Source organism: Scomber japonicus, chromosome 18, assembly GCF_027409825.1.
Source record: "Scomber japonicus isolate fScoJap1 chromosome 18, fScoJap1.pri, whole genome shotgun sequence".
Classification (NCBI taxonomy): Eukaryota; Metazoa; Chordata; class Actinopteri; order Scombriformes; family Scombridae; genus Scomber; species Scomber japonicus.
The window spans coordinates 22,030,884-22,051,235 of NC_070595.1; the positions used below are offsets into that span (position 1 = coordinate 22,030,884).

The 20,352-nt window shown below is 38.5% G+C and overlaps 1 protein-coding gene across 1 annotated transcript; it reads left to right on the plus strand.

Annotated features, from left to right (window-relative positions):
- The first annotated feature begins 197 nt into the window (after nucleotides 1-197).
- Nucleotides 198-16,198, plus strand: LOC128379516 (myosin heavy chain, fast skeletal muscle-like). Its single transcript, XM_053339155.1, has 39 exons — nucleotides 198-401; nucleotides 606-749; nucleotides 840-996; nucleotides 1,111-1,138; nucleotides 1,219-1,330; nucleotides 1,418-1,510; nucleotides 1,592-1,655; nucleotides 1,778-1,876; nucleotides 1,966-2,069; nucleotides 2,164-2,302; nucleotides 2,413-2,531; nucleotides 2,632-2,781; nucleotides 2,861-3,031; nucleotides 3,131-3,434; nucleotides 3,802-3,878; nucleotides 3,963-4,050; nucleotides 4,137-4,254; nucleotides 4,361-4,484; nucleotides 4,577-4,713; nucleotides 4,824-5,079; nucleotides 5,166-5,408; nucleotides 5,521-5,697; nucleotides 5,827-5,972; nucleotides 6,059-6,149; nucleotides 6,251-6,640; nucleotides 6,793-6,919; nucleotides 6,999-7,117; nucleotides 9,818-10,014; nucleotides 10,124-10,307; nucleotides 10,396-10,561; nucleotides 10,736-10,860; nucleotides 11,009-11,317; nucleotides 11,399-11,602; nucleotides 11,721-11,846; nucleotides 11,932-12,102; nucleotides 12,237-12,341; nucleotides 15,594-15,689; nucleotides 15,816-15,947; nucleotides 16,122-16,198. The coding sequence occupies exons 1-39, from the start codon at nucleotides 198-200 to the stop codon at nucleotides 16,137-16,139; spliced, it is 5,814 nt and encodes a 1,937-aa protein (XP_053195130.1). The 3' UTR covers nucleotides 16,140-16,198.
- Nucleotides 16,199-20,352: the final 4,154 nt, after the last annotated feature.

Here is a 20,352-nt window from a genome sequence, read left to right on the forward strand (position 1 = left end):
AGAAGTTTTTGTACTGATGTTTCACCATTGTTTTTATAGCATCTTGATACTCCACCAAATACTGTACCAGTCATCTTTTTTTGGAGCCAGTTGAGGTAAAACATGTCAAATCTCTAACATCAGATGGATACAAGATTTACATTTTTACATTATGCTGATATTTCTGAGATCTTTTCAGTCTCCACTAAAGTGCCACCATGAGCACAGACGCAGAGATGGAGGCCTATGGCCCGGCGGCCATCTACCTCCGGAAGCCAGAAAAGGAGAGGATTGAGGCTCAAGCCGCTCCCTTTGATGCCAAATCTGCCTTCTTTGTGGTGGATAAGGAAGAAATGTATCTCAAGGGTAAACTTGTGAAGAGAGATGGTGGCAAAGCCACAGTTAAGACTGACTGTGGAAAGGTAGGTATATTTCCAAAGAATACCCTTTCTATGTTGGGGTTTCTCATTTTTTCACATTGACATTTGTTTAAAATTATAAGTAAAAAATAATTAGTGGCTATGGGTTCATACTAACACAGTGGTTAACAAGAACATCCATCTGATGAACTCTACATTTGAAAAATAAATCATAGGAAAACCACTTTACTGTTTCTCTTTTTCCAGGAACTCACTGTAAAAGAAGATGAAATCTTCCCCAGGAACCCTCCAAAGTTTGATAAAATTGAGGACATGGTCATGATGACCCACCTCAACGAGCCTGCTGTGTTGTTTAACCTCAAAGAGCGTTTTGCATCCTGGATGATCTACGTGAGTTCCCACTTAATTAATGCAATTAGTATTTATATCTGACTATCTAAATGTTAACACTATGTTTATTTTCTATTTGTGCTATTACAGACCTATTCTGGGCTGTTTTGCGTTGTTGTGAATCCCTACAAGTGGCTTCCTGTGTATGACGCTGTAGTTGTGGGAGGATACAGAGGCAAGAAGAGGATTGAGGCACCACCTCACATCTTCTCCATTTCTGATAATGCCTATCAGTTCATGCACACAGGTAAAATTAAAGTTAGCAGTGTTAAATCGTGTAGAATAAAGTTTACACATAAGCTTATTGAGTATTGAATTACAAAAAAGAAATTGTTGTGAAATGTCTATGTTTGTATTTCAGATCGTGAGAACCAGTCTATCCTGATCACGTAAGTATAACAGAAACTGTAATGCTAAATCATATAATGATAATAAAGCAGAATCTTGACATGTGTCTCTTATACCCCAGTGGAGAATCCGGTGCAGGAAAGACTGTCAACACCAAACGTGTCATCCAGTACTTTGCAACAATTGCAGCTATTGGAGCCAAGAAAGCTGAGCCAACTCCTGGAAAGATGCAGGTAAATTGGTTGTTTAATATAAAATTGTTTGTCAGAGGAAAGTTAATGTGAATATTTAGCCCATGTAACTCAAATCCTCTCTTACAGGGCTCCCTTGAGGACCAAATTGTTGCAGCCAACCCTCTGCTGGAGTCCTATGGTAATGCCAAGACTGTGAGGAATGACAACTCCTCTCGTTTTGTAAGTAATCCAAGGAACATCTCAAGACATTTTGTTGCTAAATTACAAAAAACTGATGTTATCAATGATCTGGCTGTCTAGGGTAAATTCATCAGAATCCACTTTGGCTCTTCTGGGAAGCTGGCTTCAGCTGATATTGAAACTTGTAAGTTTCAATCATGATGTGAATCAAGATTAATCTGGAGTGTCATATATCTTTGATACAATAACAGTTTTTAACTGTAATAGAGTGATTAAACAGTCTCTGGTTGAATTTGTTTTTCCTAGATCTGCTGGAGAAGTCCCGTGTAACCTTCCAGTTGTCTGCTGAGAGGAGCTACCACATCTTCTATCAACTGATGACTGGCCACCAACCTGCGCTCCTGGGTATGTTACTTTGTGAATTTGCCACTGAAACTTAAATAATGCCAGAGACAAGACCAAGCAATGATGTGTATTTTACTGTGCTCCTATAGAGGCTCTTCTGATCACCACCAACCCCTATGACTACCCAATGATCAGTCAGGGTGAAATCACTGTGAAGAGCATTGATGATGTGGAGGAGTTCATTGCAACAGATGTAAGAAAACATTTTTGCTAAGTATATCATGCATGCTTAATGCAACCGGGAAGTGTTTTCAAATACCAATAACTCTTCTTCATGTACAATGTAGACCGCTATTGACATTTTGGGCTTCAATGCTGAGGAGAAGCAGGGCATCTACAAGCTGACTGGTGCTGTGATGCATCATGGTAACATGAAATTCAAGCAGAAGCAGCGTGAGGAGCAGGCTGAACCTGATGGCACTGAGGGTAACTCGGATAATGATATCATATAGAAAATCTACCATAGATTAATATGTAACATATATTTGTAAACATATCCCAATTCACAGATGGCTAACAGTTTGTTTTTCCATCAGTGGCTGATAAAATCGCCTACCTCCTGGGCCTGAACTCAGCTGATATGTTGAAAGCTCTGTGCTACCCCAGAGTCAAGGTTGGAAATGAGATGGTGACCAAAGGTCAGACTGTGCCACAGGTAAGATAAAGAAAGTTTAATATTTGAACAAATAAAATGGCAATAGTTCCATTTTATCAAGAAAACATGATTGTGATCATTCTAAAATCTTTATTTCTAGGTCAACAATGCTGTCAGTGCTCTGTGCAAGTCTGTCTATGAGAAAATGTTCTTGTGGATGGTCATCCGTATCAATGAGATGCTGGACACAAAGCAGCCAAGACAGTTCTTCATTGGAGTGTTGGATATCGCTGGATTTGAGATCTTTGATGTGAGTGACTTGAAGAATATTTGAGTTGCATCATGTCAACAATGTTTTTCTATGACTGATTATATCATCATGATTACAGTTCAACAGCCTGGAGCAACTCTGCATCAACTTCACCAATGAGAAACTGCAACAGTTCTTCAACCACCACATGTTTGTCCTGGAGCAAGAGGAGTACAAGAAAGAAGGCATTATCTGGGAGTTCATTGACTTTGGTATGGACTTGGCTGCCTGCATTGAGCTTATTGAGAAGGTAAGTAGTCAATCAAGTCAAAGTGATTGCTTGAATCATGTGCAAATGTTTGCTTCCATGGTTAAACCTTTGGTGTGAAATTTATTTTTTCCCCCTCAGCCAATGGGCATCTTCTCCATCCTTGAAGAGGAGTGCATGTTCCCCAAGGCCTCTGACACTTCTTTCAAGAACAAGTTGCATGATCAACATCTTGGCAAGACCAAGGCCTTTGAGAAGCCAAAGCCTAAAAAGGGCGCCCCTGAGGCTCACTTCTCCCTGGTTCACTATGCTGGTACAGTGGACTACAATATCCAAGGCTGGTTGGACAAGAACAAGGACCCCCTGAATGACTCAGTTATCCAGCTCTACCAGAAGGCCTCCAACAAACTTCTGGCCTTCCTGTATGCGAAATATGGTGCAGAGGGTGAGAAATAAGATTGAGTAGAATGATCAGGAACTCTGAGTAACAGTACAGGTGATATGTTTTTATTACCGCCTGTACAAGAAAGTGATCAACAATGATGAAATTTACATGAGCTATTAGTAGGCTAATCAGCTGCAAATTATGATGTTATATGACGTTCAGTATGTCTGTAGAGAGAAGTGAGAAACCATGTGTCTGTTACACTTGGTTCAGGCCTTGAATAAAGCTGCTGATTATTCCGTATTAACATATACATGCATTTATAATCACGCACAGGCATGTATAATCACACACAATTAATTGTCACAGAGAAAACACAGAGATCCTACAAAAAATAAAATTATAAAATTAATGTTTGTGAAAACAGAGCCTGCTGCTGCTGGTGGCAAAAAGGCTGGAAAGAAGAAGGGTGGTTCCTTCCAGACTGTGTCTGCTCTTTTCAGGGTATGTATTGTTTCATACTTTAAACTATTACAACCATAATCCTGAAATACTGTTGACCATTTTTCTTGTGTTGCTGATCCACAGGAAAACTTGGGCAAGCTGATGACCAACTTGAGGAGCACTCACCCTCATTTTGTCCGTTGTCTCATTCCTAATGAATCAAAGACCCCAGGTAAGAAGCACCTGGCCTAATGTTGCACACTGAATGTGACACATTGATGAAAACAAACATTTTGAATATGATTTTGGAACTTTCAGGTCTTATGGAGAACTTCTTGGTCATCCATCAGCTGAGGTGTAACGGTGTGCTGGAAGGCATCAGAATCTGCAGGAAGGGCTTCCCCAGCAGAATCCTCTATGGTGACTTCAAGCAGAGGTGATATAATTTAATAAAAGCAAATCAAGTTGATTTTCGGTTGAGTTAAAAACAGCCCACCAAGATGTGGGTTCACTGTGAGTAACAACACAATATTCTCTTGTAGATACAAAGTATTGAATGCCAGCGTCATCCCTGAGGGACAGTTCATTGACAACAAGAAAGCTGCTGAGAAGCTGCTAGGCTCTATTGATGTGGATCACACTCAGTACAAGTTTGGACACACAAAGGTTAATCTCTGTGAACAATGTCAAGATATGGTATGTACATACATTCTTTTGTATCAGTGAATACCGATTACTCCCTTCAAACAACCACACAGGTGTTCTTCAAAGCTGGTCTGCTGGGTGGTCTGGAGGAGATGAGAGATGAAAAACTGGCTAGTCTGGTGACCATGACTCAAGCTCTCTGCAGAGGATACCTCATGAGGAAAGAGTTTGTAAAGATGATGGAGAGGAGGTAGGATTATCATACAGTACACTGAACTGTTATTTTCATAACAGCTTTTTTTTATTTTTAATGAAATAACATTACAGAAAAGTTACACTTTATTCGTATTAATTTTCCAGGGAAGCTATCTTCTCCATTCAGTACAATATCCGTTCATTCATGAATGTGAAAAACTGGCCATGGATGAATCTGTACTTCAAGATCAAGCCTCTTCTGAAGAGTGCTGAGACTGAGAAGGAGCTGTCTGCGATGAAGGAGAACTATGAGAAGATGCAGACTGACCTGGCTACTGCTCTGGCCAAGAAGAAGGAGCTGGAGGAGAAGATGGTTTCCCTGCTGCAGGAAAAGAATGACCTGCAACTGCAAGTGGCATCTGTGAGTAAAATGCACACTCAGACAATTTTAGATGTTTAGAAATATTTATCATCCAAACTAATACCACATGTATGTTCAAATCTTAGGAATGCGAGAATCTCTCCGATGCTGAAGAAAGGTGTGAAGGTCTGATTAAGAGCAAGATCCAACTTGAGGCCAAACTCAAAGAGACAACTGAGAGACTGGAAGATGAAGAGGAAATCAATGCTGAGCTGACTGGCAAGAAGAGGAAGCTGGAGGATGAATGCTCTGAGCTGAAGAAAGATATTGATGACTTGGAGCTCACCTTGGCTAAAGTGGAGAAGGAGAAACATGCAACTGAAAACAAGGTTGGAATCATTTTAATCCTGTATTTGTAAAAAAGGCAATGTATTTGATGTTAGCTTTCAAACATATGGTTATAAAGTGATGGAAGTAATGGATCTTCCCTGATACTTTCAGGTGAAAAACCTGACAGAGGAGATGGCATCTCAAGATGAGTCTCTTGCCAAGTTGACCAAGGAGAAGAAAGCCCTCCAAGAGGCTCACCAACAAACACTGGATGATCTCCAGGCAGAGGAGGACAAAGTCAACACTCTGACCAAGGCCAAGACTAAGCTGGAACAACAAGTGGACGATGTGAGGAAACATTACTTTTGATAATGTGTTTGTATTTGTGTTTTCGTTAACTTGTGTGTGAGAATCGACATTCCATGATAAAAATTCAAAACATTATTTCATGTGAACATTATAATATCATCTCAAAAGCTTGAGGGATCACTGGAGCAAGAGAAGAAGCTCCGCATGGACCTTGAGAGAGCCAAGAGGAAGCTTGAGGGAGATCTGAAACTGGCCCAGGAATCCATAATGGATCTGGAGAATGACAAACAGCAATCTGAGGAGAAAATCAAGAAGTAAGTTTTCTGTTTTTCTGTTTATTTCTTACATTGATTAATTGCCATAATGCAATACAACAGCAATACGATTTTTTCTATTCCAGGAAGGAGTTTGAGACCAGCCAGCTGCTCAGCAAGATTGAGGATGAACAGTCTCTTGGTGCTCAGCTTCAGAAGAAGATCAAGGAGCTCCAGGTTAGTATTTCATATTAATATTATACTCAGTGATTGAATCTCCACTGCTCACAGTATGTTCAGTTCACAAGCCTTCTTTATATTACAATCATCAAACCTAGGCACGTGTGGAGGAGCTGGAAGAAGAAATTGAGGCTGAACGTGCTGCTCGGGCTAAGGTGGAGAAGCAGAGGGCTGACCTCTCCAGGGAACTTGAGGAGATCAGTGAGAGGCTTGAGGAAGCTGGTGGAGCAACAGCCGCTCAGATTGAGATGAACAAGAAGCGTGAGGCTGAGTTCCAGAAGCTGCGCCGTGACCTTGAAGAGTCAACCCTCCAGCATGAAGCTACCGCAGCAGCTCTCCGCAAGAAGCAGGCCGACAGTGTTGCAGAGCTGGGAGAGCAGATCGACAATCTCCAGCGTGTCAAGCAGAAGCTGGAGAAGGAGAAGAGCGAGTACAAGATGGAGATTGATGATCTTTCCAGCAACATGGAAGCTGTAGCTAAATCCAAAGTGAGTTTATAACTGAAATATTGGCTGTCATTATGCTTATAAATATGGATTATAAAGGATAATTATGAAGTAGTCTCCACCAACGACAAATGGAAAACACTTCCTTTGTTCATGTTAATATTTCTAAATACACCATGTTTTATTGTTTAAAGGGCAACTTGGAAAAAATGTGCAGAACTCTTGAAGACCAGCTGAGTGAGCTTAAGGCCAAAAACGATGAGAATGTGCGCCAGCTGAATGACATTAATGCACAGAGGGCAAGACTGCAGACAGAGAACGGTGAGTCATGATTAAAACAAATAATAACAACTAGTAATGATCATTTTGATAAATGACACATTTACATTTTGTCTTTCAGGTGAATTTTCTCGCCAGCTTGAGGAGAAAGATGCTCTTATTTCCCAGCTGACCAGAGGCAAACAGGCTTACACTCAGCAGATTGAGGAGTTGAAGAGACACATTGAGGAGGAAGTGAAGGTATAAAGTGTTTTTTATCTCCTATTATTCTAATAGCATACTGGGTACTCCATTTCATTTTAAGTAATTGTCAGTCCTTATCATTGCAAATAATGAAAATCACAAAATCATGAACAGAAAATAATGATAAACAATTGTAGAATAATTTATTAATTCTATTGCAGTGACAAATAAGGGTTGGCAAGATTAGCAATTCAAAGATGCCTTTAAAAATGGTTTGAAAAGCATTTAGCAGGTTTATCAATATGTAGATTTTGTGGGGTTTTTTTGTTTGTTTTTTTAATCAAAAGTAAGACTGAGTGCTCCTGAAAATGTCCCATGGTGTTACCACAAAAAAGAGAGTAAAGAATGACAAATGTTAAAGATTTTAATCACCTACACTGTATTTAAGTGCATTTATAAAAATAATATTAAATAATAAAATAATACATAATAATAATTTTAAAACATCAAATGAAAAGGAAAATTTTTTTTTTGTCAATATTGAGCCAGACATGTTCTAAAAACAATCATTTTTTTTCCAAATTAGTTGGGGCCAATAATGTAAAATTTGTTAAAAAACATTTTGTTGAAGAGAGAGAGAGAGAGAGAGAGAGAGAGAGAGAGAGAGAGAGAGAGAGAGAGAGAGAGAGAGAGAGGAACTGGTTCCAGTCCTCTGTCATTAGTTCAGAGGTTCTGGCTTAGAGATGATATTATTATATTTTAAAGAGGCCAGGGGCCTGTTTCAGGAAGCAGGTTTAACTAACTCTGAGTTAAAACCTTAACTTTAGGTTGACCAACTCTGAGCTGTCAAACTCAGAGTTTTCTGTTTCAGAACAAGTGTTAACAGTTAGTTCAATCAACTCTGAGTCAAAGTAACTCTGAGTGAAGCTTCTGCATGAGGAGATACCAAGCCCTCATCAATGGAGCACAGATAACATGATTCACCATGACAACAGGAGAAACAAAGGGCTCAGTCCTCCTACTTCTCCCCAAAGGAGTTAGAAATATTAATGAATACATGCAGATGATGAGTATATATTTAAGAAAAGACAGTCAACAGTGAGTATTAATGAAAAAAAAGAGAAACATTTTGTCTCGAGGGGTTGACTTATTCAACATTTATATTCTGTGTATGTGTGTATGTGTGTGTGTGTGCGGCACATTTAACATTCATGCAGACCCCAACAGATACAAAACGTAGGCCTACTTGGCAGCAACTGAATATGAAATCCAAAAATATAGCTCAAACAAGTAAGGTATTGATTACAAGCAATTGTGGCGTTGTTTAGCCTGCCCTACCTCATTAAACAGTATTTAAATGCTACATTCAACATGATATATATATTTCAGTAGTTGATGAAATCTTCTAGCAAAAAAGAAAGTCAATTTTTCAGCCATCCCAACACTGCCAGTATTTAATATTGTCTATTTGAAAGCAAGACCTATCTATGCCTTTATACATACAACATTACAAAAATGTAAACGTTTAAGTGCAATAGTCAAGTTTAGTTTTATGTTTGGGCACTTTCACCTTAATTTAACAGTAGCTGGTATGGAGAGAGAGAAAGTTCTTCACTGGTAGCGAACCAGCGACACTGTCACTATGAAGCATGAGCAGCAACCACTTGGCTATCAATCACCTTCAAATATTGCCTTTGTGACAGCCCGACAGACGGTTGCCTTGGAAACATGAACTTGAACAGAGAACTTATTCTGAACTGAGAGCATGTCCATGTGGTGTCGTACAGACGATACGAGGGCTGAGAATATTGTTCAGATAAATTATCGATTGTACAGAAAAATGGAAACACTCAAACAGAACATCATCAGAGAATGATAAAACATCCCAGCAGGGTCCGATCACCCTCTGACGGAGATTTGTGCTTCGAATTTGTGCTTCAATATTAACTGACTCTTTAAGAAAAGGACACACCATGTCTGACTCCTCCTTCAGTCTGCAGGCTTCAACTAAAAAGGAGGAGAAACTCAGGGTTAGTTGAAGAAAACCTGCCAGCGAGCAGGTTAGGTTCACGGAGTATGTTGCCAGGGTAACTGACTCCGAGTTAAGCTGAACTGGCTTTGTGAAACTGAAAAACCAGAGTTTCCCTCATCTCAGGGTTAACTAACTCAGAGTTTTCACTAAACCTGCTTTCTGAAACGGGCCCCAGGTCGTGATATTGTTCCCACCCAGCTGTTTCATGCCGCAGCATTAGCATTCATGCATGCTCTGACAAGCCACTTTTTTCTTGTAGATGGAATCTAATCTTTCTTTAGTTTAGCAGACATGTAAATAATTTTGTTTCACAGATGTTATGTTTGATTAATATTTCTCATTTAAATGATTTATTGGATTTTTAGGTATTTTAAAGACTGTACATGTTCAAAAGTAATTTTTTTGATGATCGATCGACTCAAATGATGTAAGCAGTTATACGATTTTGACATTTCATTATAAAATCGAATTTGACGCCTGTGTAAGCACATAATAAATTTATATGTAATTCTTAAAGTAAATATTCATTTTAGTGATTTCTTGTTCTCATGTTTTCTGAGGTTACACCAGAACTGACTAAGACCATAAAAAGTCAGATTAGGAGTAATTGTTAAGAGCTTCTAGCCTTGTTGAACAGTTGTGATCATCAGGCGGTATACTTCAATAATACATACATATTTCTGTGGTACATCTGGTCAATAAAATATGTCTTCCATTGTCATAAGGCCAAGAATGCTCTGGCCCATGGTGTTCAGTCAGCCCGCCATGACTGTGATCTGCTCAGAGAGCAGTTTGAGGAGGAGCAAGAGGCTAAAGCTGAGCTGCAGCGAGGAATGTCCAAGGCCAACAGTGAAGTGGCTCAGTGGAGAACCAAATATGAGACTGATGCTATCCAGCGTACTGAGGAGCTGGAAGAGTCCAAGTAAGTCATTTTAAATTAGTCTTTAATTCAATTGCTTGCTTTTCCAGAAAACGTTCCACATATTTTACTATCAACATGCTGTTAAGTGTAAACAAATTCTTCACGACAGGAAAAAGCTTGCCCAGCGTCTGCAGGATGCTGAGGAGTCCATTGAGGCTGTGAACTCAAAGTGTGCCTCTCTGGAGAAGACCAAGCAGAGGTTACAGGGTGAAGTAGAGGACCTCATGATTGATGTAGAGAGAGCTAATGCTCTGGCTGCCAACCTTGACAAGAAGCAGAGGAACTTTGATAAGGTAACAGGAAATCAGAACCACACTGGTTTGAATGAAACACAAATGTGTCTTGGTAATTAATCATTGTTATTAATCTATATAATTCTAGGTCCTTGCAGAATGGAAACAGAAATATGAGGAGGGCCAGGCAGAGCTGGAAGGAGCCCAGAAGGAGGCTCGCTCTCTCAGCACTGAATTGTTCAAGATGAAGAACTCTTATGAGGAGGCTCTGGATCATCTGGAGACCATGAAGAGAGAGAACAAGAACCTGCAGCGTAAGACTATCCCACAATATTTAAAGTAATATTAATTCATCATTGTAGTGATTATACTGCTTCTTCATTGACTTCTATAGCTGTAGGTTATGAAATTTTGTGGTGGAAAAATTTGGTTTCTACATATAACGTAGATACCTAATTACACTGGATTTTGGCTTTTCAATGCTACAGAGGAGATCTCAGACCTGACTGAACAAATTGGTGAGACTGGAAAGAGCATCCATGAGCTGGAGAAATCCAAGAAGACTGTGGAGACTGAGAAGTCTGAAATTCAGTCAGCACTGGAGGAAGCAGAGGTAAAAATATAAATTACAATACAAAAAGACCACTTGTGTGATAAAATACGAAAGTGTTTATGATATTGCATGTATTCATTGTAACCCTTTCCTTGATATTTTTCTGAGAAAAATAACCTTTAAGTGTATGTTCAACTTTTTCTTTAAGGGTACACTGGAGCATGAGGAAGCCAAGATTCTCCGTGTTCAGCTTGAACTTAACCAGATTAAAGGTGAAGTAGACAGGAAGCTGGCAGAAAAGGATGAGGAGATGGAGCAGATCAAGAGGAACAGCCAGAGGGTGATTGACTCCATGCAGAGCACTCTCGATGCTGAGGTCAGGAGCAGGAATGATGCTCTGAGAGTCAAGAAGAAGATGGAAGGAGATCTGAATGAGATGGAGATTCAGCTGAGCCATGCTAACAGGCAGGCTGCTGAGTCCCAGAAACAACTGAGGAATGTCCAGGGACAGCTCAAGGTGAGTTTTGTCTGACCAATGAATAAAAAAATCTTACAGAGCAAAGAAAGTTAAGTCTTCTACTCTTCCACATATTTTCAGGATGCCCAACTCCACCTTGATGATGCTGTCAGAGGACAGGAAGACATGAAGGAGCAGGTTGCCATGGTGGAGCGCAGGAATGGCCTGATGGTGGCTGAAATTGAGGAGCTCAGAGCCGCTCTGGAGCAGACAGAGAGGGGACGCAAAGTGGCTGAGCAGGAGTTGGTTGATGCTAGTGAGCGTGTTGGACTGCTTCACTCTCAGGTTTATATACAATAATTAACAAGAAAATGTCTTAATACAGAATGAATAGTATACATACCAGCTTTTGCATACAGAACATTATACAAATAAAATTAAAGGTGACTCTTTTCATATTCAGAACACCAGCCTGTTGAACACCAAGAAGAAGCTGGAGTCTGACCTTGTGCAGGTTCAGGGTGAAGTGGACGATTCTATTCAGGAAGCAAGAAATGCTGAGGAGAAAGCCAAAAAGGCTATCACTGATGTGAGTTTGTTTATGAGTCTTCTTTTTATACAACTCAATTTCGCTACAGAAAACACTTGTTTATGCATGCTGTCCATCATTTCAGGCTGCCATGATGGCTGAGGAGCTGAAGAAGGAGCAAGACACCAGTGCTCACCTGGAGAGGATGAAGAAGAACCTGGAGGTCACAGTCAAGGACCTGCAGCACCGTCTGGATGAGGCTGAGAACCTGGCCATGAAGGGTGGCAAGAAGCAGCTCCAGAAACTGGAGTCAAGGGTATGCTCTTAATACATCTGCTTCAGGATGTCAATCACACTTTCACGCTTTCAATATGTGAAATTAATTAAGACTTTCTTACAACTAAAATTCCTTTACAAGGTTTTGATATACTATGCATCATCACATTACAGGTTCGTGAACTGGAAACTGAGGTTGAAGCTGAGCAGAGACGTGGAGCTGATGCTGTTAAGGGAGTCCGCAAATATGAGAGGAGAGTGAAGGAGCTGACCTACCAGGTAAGTTCGGGTTTAACTCAAAACTATCATGATTTATTTTATTTTGTTTCATTTTAATTTCTTTAATTTGCGTTTTACAAAATTGTATTACAGACATAACGTAATAGAAGAACATACACATAGACGAAACAAATGAAAAAGCAAAAATCAGACAAACAGAAAAAAAGAGGGAAAAAAAGGAAACAAACATCTCTACTAGTTCATGGTATAATTACATGTCAATTTATATATCCATAACCAAGGTGACATCAATCATTCTGTCATTCATGTCTCTAACCTATTTGTTCCATTTTTCTATTTTGTCAATTTCATATACTTGTTTTACAAGAGCCTTCCATTTAGACTTATTTAAAATATCAACTGTTAACCAATCATTTGTAATTTGTCTAATCATAGCTATTCTTATCACTAAAAACAAATTAATATCTTTTCTATTAATTTCTTCAGGTACTTTCCCAAGAAGAAGTACGAGTGGGTTTGCATTTAAAGAGAAGCCAAATATATGAGATAATTCTACATGCCCACATTTTCTTCAGCATATTGAGGCTAGGTTCCCCTTATTAGGGCCCAGGCGCTGACCGGCACGAAGCCCTATTGTTTCTGGTCGTTTTTTTTTTTTTTTTTTCCGCCAAAATAATTGCCGTTTTTGCTGCCTTAACGTGTGCGAAAAGTCATGACATTTTGCACACGCACCAGTTCAGGTGAAAAATTTACTACTGCCTACTGGCAACACGAAGTTACACGTTTTACACATTGATGCCTCATGGGTAGCACTTTGATCAGATTTACTCAAAAAAGCCTCAAGACCTTGGGGATGGTATATTCCGAAGTTGGTGACTCCCTGTCAAAAGGTGTTGCCTTCGCGACGATGTGCATTTCGATGTCTCGCCATGAAATTTCAAAGCCTTATAACTTGACTCCACATGCTCTACTCTTTTCCAAATTGCATATGCTTGTTCAGTGTCCAGGTCTGGTCAGGTCAGACGTGTACAGCCTCATATTCAGTGACAGTCGTAGTGCCCCCTACTGACAACAGGAAGTAACATGCATGATTCTTTGACTCATTAATTCACTCGAAGGTTAGGCAGACAGACATGAAATTGACTCAGCTAAGATGTAAGACCTACTGGCAACAGGAAGTAACATGCATGATTGTTTGACTCATTACTTCAGTCGAAGTTTAGGCAGACCTGAAATTGACTCAGCTAAGATGTAAGACCTTGGTGATGCTACATTCTGCAGCTCATGACCCATAATCAAACGCCATTCCCATGGCGACACATTCTACACCATGACTTACAATGATGTTTTTGAGGGGCAAAGGATGCCTCTATGGTCACAAAACTTGACACACACGTCTGGAGTGGTGCCAGTTAGCATCCTATATAGGTCAACTGCACGGGTGTGGCCAAATGTCTCAACAGTGCCCCCTTGAAAATTTCAAAATTGAAGCCTTGCCTTCCAAATTGACGTAGAAGAATGAAACTCAGAAGGGGGAAGTATGCATTACGTCCAGACGCACAAAAAAGTATCTTGGAGCCATACCCTAACTCCAACAGGGAAGTTGGCCATCTTGTAAAAACTGGTCAATTTTGCAGGTTTTTTTTGGCCATTTCTAGGCCTTATATTTTAATGAACTCCTCCTACATTTGTTACTCATCCGTCACCAAAATCTACTCTGTCATCTTAAGACCTTTGTGATGATAAGTTATGAAAATCTAAAGTCTACATCAAATGCCCTTACCGTGGCCATGCCAAACTCTCATGATTCGCCATGAAGCAGGAAGCTGCTGTAACTTTAACAGATATGTTCCACTCATTTGCAGTGTTGGGCACGTTACTTTGAAAAAGTAATTAATTATAGTTACTCATTACTTCTCCCAAAAAGTAACTGAGTTAGTAACTGAGTTACATCAATGTCAAAGTAATTAATTACCAGGAAAAGTAACTGTTATGTTATTTTTTTTAAAAACACCAATATGTCAAATTACTTGGCTGCACCAACAACTGGCCCAAAACACATTCAAAATTAAATTATGCTTAAGAAATGTACTAAAGGGAGGAAATAATAAAAGTGTACATGTTGCAGATGTACAGCGATTGAATGTATATTCCTCAAAAAGCAATGACAATATAAACTTCTCTTAATATAACTATGAAAAATGTCTGTTATTCCCATCAGAATATGCCATCTAGTGGAGAAAACTTGTATTGATTCAGGATACCTGATGGCGAAAAGGTGCCTCAGTTTTCTGTTTCTAGTTCATGTTTATTGACTGTATTATTATTAAGTTTTTAGACCAATTCCAAGTAACAACAAAGCCACCACACTAATGCCATCATCATCTACACACTACAAATATTAGTGTGTAGACCCACATTTAATTACATCTTTACTTTTTGTCAGTCATGCACATTTGTGTCTGTCACCTCCACATTTATTTACATACAACATCCTTAAACAACACCCTAAACATAACATAGACATATACATTATTACAAGTTACACTATGGCCAATTGCCACAATTTTTCCACAACATTTGGGCAACTTTCATAACAGCTAGATCATTAGAAACATGGTGTACATCTCAAAACACACTTTGAAGCAGTTAAATCCATGCATAAATACCCTGCATCTTTCTCAGTGTCAAACTAAACACCTTTATCACATCATGTTCATAACTAGTGTGACTTTCCTCTGCATTCTCTTATGATTAGTGGCTGTGTGTGTTACAATGTCGCTGTTTTTTAGCACCATATAATGAACGCAGGCAGTGATAGTTAACCCCATTACACAATGTTCAATAAAAGCCCGGGTGCCAAGGTGTCTACGTGCCCGCTGTGTCTACCCTGCGACTGCAACATGCACCGACATGCACGTACGGCACATTTCGCTGTTTTGGGGTGGGGCAGGGGGGCGAGGGCCCGATCATCACCGCTTGCAGCTTTAATTTGAGTTCTTTTTCTCGTGTATTTTTTTTTACAAATTTGTTCCCAATCATCTGAGGATATATTGCATGAGAGTTCTTTTTACCATTTACTTTTGGAGCTAAAGTAAGTTTGGTCATCTTGATGTCATCTTGATTTACTTACTTTCCACTTCAGTCAGAAATTTAGTTTCAAGCCCACTGGTATATATTTTAAGCACATATCTTTAACGGACCTCTTGTTTAGAGCTTCAAACAGATAACTACTCACTTGGAGATTTTTCATGATTTCTTGGTTTTGAAATTTACTCTTCTTTTGTATAGACTGAGGAGGACAAAAAGAATAAGCACAGACTTCAGGATCTGGTGGATAAGCTGCAGCTCAAAGTCAAGGCTTACAAGAGACAGGCTGAGGAGGCTGTGAGTCAATCGTTTTGTAATTTGTTATGCAGGAATGCCGCACAATCAAAAATTACAGAAAGAAAACATACTAATATGATGTAAAATTAAAAAATACAACATACTTCAACTCCAAACCCTTTACAGGAGGAGCAGGCCAATACTCACTTGTCCAGGTTCAGGAAGGTCCAGCATGAGATGGAGGAAGCTCAGGAGCGTGCTGACATCGCTGAGTCCCAGGTCAACAAGCTGAGAGCCAAGAGCCGTGATCATGGAAAGGTAACCATGTGATAATATTTTACAAAGATGATTATGTGGACACCTTAGCTTAATGGGGTATTTCAATTTCTTTATAAGCCACATATTTTCATCATATTTTAATTTACTTTTTATTGTACTTTTTATTGTCTATATTGTATATATGCTGAATCTTCTTTCTTGTTTTCTTTCTAGTCTGAAGCTGCTGAATAAGAGACATCCTTTTGGAGCCGTTGGTTCATAAAATATGAACTAGCTGTTTAATTGTCTTCTTACACTGTGTTTAATAAACATTTTTCCTCAAAATGTAAGATTTACTCTGTATTATTTACACTGTAGTTTATCTTTAACCCTTGTGCCTCACTAAGGACATTTTTGGCTTTTATTTTTTGTCATCTTCTTGATAATTTAAGCTGTGTTCATGCATATGGCATCACATTCTCTAAGGAAATTCATTTTAATTTATTTATTTTTATTTCAAACAATCACTTATAATAGTTCTATAATACACTGTATAGATAAAAATGTTACTCCAAGATAACATCATTTAGCATTTTGCATCCAAAATGACCTGGATGTGTTGTGTGTGGTACTGGTGTAAGAGTGTATTGTGTCTGTGTGTATTGAAATGTAAATGTCTGTGTGAGTGTGTATACGTAAATGTGTGTATATGCAGCTACAAATGGAGTTTTGAATGTTCAAATTTGTAAAAAATAATAATGCATTATTATTATTATTGCAATGTTGTTGCTAATCATTGACATATCCCATAATATGATAACCTCCCACCACCCCAAAAAAACATTCACTTTTAGTATATTGGAAAAAAAACATTTTTTGTGTTTTTTTCATCAAAATCACTAACAGATATGATAACTCAGATATGAGATTTATTAAAATGGAAGGAGAGGGGTGAAGGGAGAGGATTGAAGGGTTGGGGATGAAGAGATGAGGGTCAAAGGGGAAGGGATGAGGGTCGAAGGGTTGGGATAGGAAAGAACAGATGAGGGGATGAAGGGGTAAAGAGAGGGGAAAGAAGGGATAGAGGTGTGTGGTGCAGTATGAAGGAATGTGGTTGAAGTCAGGTGCCGGGTGGATAGGGGGAGGCGCAGATTGCCGTACTAGTCTCTAGGTGTGTATGGGTGTAGTGTAAATGTTTCATTATAATGTTGCACTACCATTCAATCATGATAACTGCATTTGGTAAAGGCTATACTGAATATTGTATGGTTAAGAATGAACACCTGCTGACATACACTGTAATCCATAGATGTGAAATGTAACCAGACCAAAAAAAGATGTGTGCACTATGTGACCAAATACTCATTTTTATATTATTCTTTAACAAATCCAGTAAGAGGAAAAACAAAACAATGGTATATTTTAAGGTTGAGGCCTAACAGCAACTTTATTTTCCGAGGGTTCTTAAGAGGCACAACATCCCTCAAAAGCTGCTGGTGTCCTTGTCCTAATGAAGGACCAACAAATCAGACTTCAGGGAGAAACATTTCAAGGGTTTAAATCAGAACCATGTCGGTACACAGATAATCAGTCCAACAGGCAATGGTATCCAAATTGGCAGGCAAAAAGGTAGGTAACTGACAAGAGCAGAGGTTGACACACACTGGAAACACAATACAAATATGCTGAAACTCAAACTAGGGCAGAGGAGATCTGGCACAGTAGGAGGGGAAGATGCCAGAGGTGGCGAAAGTACTCAACTTCTATAGTTAAGTAGAATACAAATACTTGTGTAATCATAGATTTCTACAGAGAGGACCCTGAGATAGTTAATGAACCCTGAAGGAAAGGCAATATTAATGACAGAACTATACTAAGTACATTAAACCCGTTAAAATAAAACTATTTGAACCTGCAGCATAAGTGTTTGTCCCATCTCTAACAGACAGGCTCGCTAAATAATTAAAGTTCCATAAAATAATTTTTAGGAAAAAAATACAAGAATTATTTATTTATTTTTAGGGGTGCTGTGCTCAAGGGGCACCCCAGCTAAAAAGGGTCTAAAATCGCCCCTGGTCTGATCATAACACGTTACATTTTTTAATTGCATTTATCACTCCTCACTGACTCACTCACTGTCACAGATGGCCATTATAATCGACCTCTGTGCACAACATGTGAGCATGTTTTCCTCTGTCAGGAGTTTTGCTGCTGCTATCATATTCCTGCACTGTCCAGTAGTGTTTGATATGAGCTTCTTACCGGGGGCGCCCACACCAAAAAAAAAAAGATATCTATCGCTTTGTGCACGTCTTCTTTTTATAATGTCACTGAGGTTGAATCAAGTAACAAGCCTGTTTTTACAATACAAGGAGCAGAAAGTACAGATATTTGTGTTCAAATGTAGGGAGTAAAAGTAAAGTATAGTCTAGTACAAATCTACTAAAGTACAGATATGAGGCACAAATACTATCCACTTATTTATTTATTTGTATGTATGTATGTGTGTATATAAATATATAAAGAGATATATATATACTTATTACTTATTAGTACTGTATACTATTTATTCTAATATAAAATACATTTGAGAAGAGAAATATCTTTGAACTTGATATATGTTGTTAACAACATATCTAAGTGTGTCCTAAAAATATATCCATCTCTCTTTGCCAAATGTGAATCACTGTTCACTCCCTCAGTTGAATTTATTTTTGACCATGGTAATACCTCGTGATCTGTTCATAAGACAGCAAATAATAAGCCAATTTGGAAAGATGATCCAAAACTGTTTCTATAAGGCATCATTAAATTTTATATTACAGAACTATCAACCCCTTTCACTCAAAACTGCATCTTTTTTTATTCCTTATAGCAAAACATCAATGATGTTTGTGAGGAACTTATTTCTGGTGTCTGAGTTGGTAATCCTTATTAAAGTCTATTCTCAGGAGACATATAACACCTGCTTAGCATTCATGGAAAGACCATCCGTCAGAGTTTTATTACAGATATTGGAGATTTATGTCCTGCTGTAACTATACACCAGTGACATTTTAATGCTTCTCCAAGTTTAAAAGTAATTACTGGACGTGGTGTCAAAATGAACAGGACGCAAGTGCCATCATAAACTGTGTCAACTGGAAATTATTGCAACCTCCAGATTTATGAGATGAGTTTCTCAGTCTGTTTGTGTTGTTTAGCTCCACCAATTTGTTTTGATTTCGTCGTGTCATAAAGTAGGATTACCAAATAAACCAGGTTTATTTTGTTAGTCTGGCTCATTTTCCAGCGGATCCAGTTCCATAGTGTTGAATACTGAATTACAAGTTGTATGTTATGTTGTATGTTAATGTTAAGTTACACATTTACAATGTTGATGTAAATGTTATATAAATAGTATCTAATAAAATATGTAAAATATAATTACATAACCTTTAAGTATAATTAATTGATTATACTTAAAGAATAACTTGATGTATTTTGGTACACATCATTAGACTACCTATTCAGTTAAATCCAATGTCCCCAAATATTTAAATGTTTAAGACTGTGTTTATAACTTAAATTATGTTATGGACAAGCATGTTATTTGTATTGTCATACAACTTTAATATCTAGGAAATAAAACATGTCACATTTCTGTCCCAGTCTGACTCTATTTCCCTTCACCAGTTTGCCCGCTGACTTTTTTGCTTTTTGTTGAAATTGACATTAGTTGTGCAACATGACTGAGGAGTTTGACAACAAGTTAGATGTCAAAGACGCAGGAATTTATACACCAAGCGGTAAATTCCACATGTCTTCTGTATTTACCCTCAGTGTGTTTAACAGACATTCTTATCCAGAGGACGACAGGATATTGTTCAATGCATGGACTCTCTTTAACTCATCTTCAACATATTATTTAAAAAAACTTTTTTCTGTTTCTATAGATTACAATAATTTGCATTTGTAGCCTCTTAATGCCATATTAGAAAAAGTGCATCATCATGAGTCTGTAAATAAAAGTGAGTTCATGGTGTACTTGTGTAGTTAAGTTTATTCATGCATATTCATAGATGAGTTTATTGGATGTATAAGAGGATTATGTTCCTGGAATGTTTTATTTCTGTTTGAGTTGGGGTTTTTCCTCCTGTCCCCAGCTTGCTCTCTACATTTCCCTCTTCTTCCCTCTGCCTTGACGTGGTCCCTGTGTCTTCCTCAGCCTCTCAGCTCCTTTATTGTTCTCCGGTTCCACCTGCACCTTATTCAGCCATCCCTTCAGTGTTGGATCCTTTTTTCTCTCTGGTTTAGTTTTGCTTTGCTCCTCCGATTTCAGTTGATATTAGTTATGTATAATAGTAAATTACATTCGTATAAAATATCAATGTAACTATAGGAAATTATATCATTTTCTGTCAAATACTGAATGCCAGTGTCATCCCAAAGAGACATTTCATTGGCAACAAGATAGTTTCAGAGA

Bases quoted from the DNA above. Each gene is read 5' to 3' on its own strand.
- LOC128379516 (XM_053339155.1), top strand. From the start codon at position 198: ATGAGCACAGACGCAGAGATGGAGGCCTATGGCCCGGCGGCCATCTAC. The intron at 5,409-5,520 runs GTTGGAATCATT...TGATACTTTCAG, and splicing joins AACATGCAACTGAAAACAAG to GTGAAAAACCTGACAGAGGA. The intron at 12,342-15,593 runs GTAAGTTCGGGT...TCTTTTGTATAG, and splicing joins TGAAGGAGCTGACCTACCAG to ACTGAGGAGGACAAAAAGAA.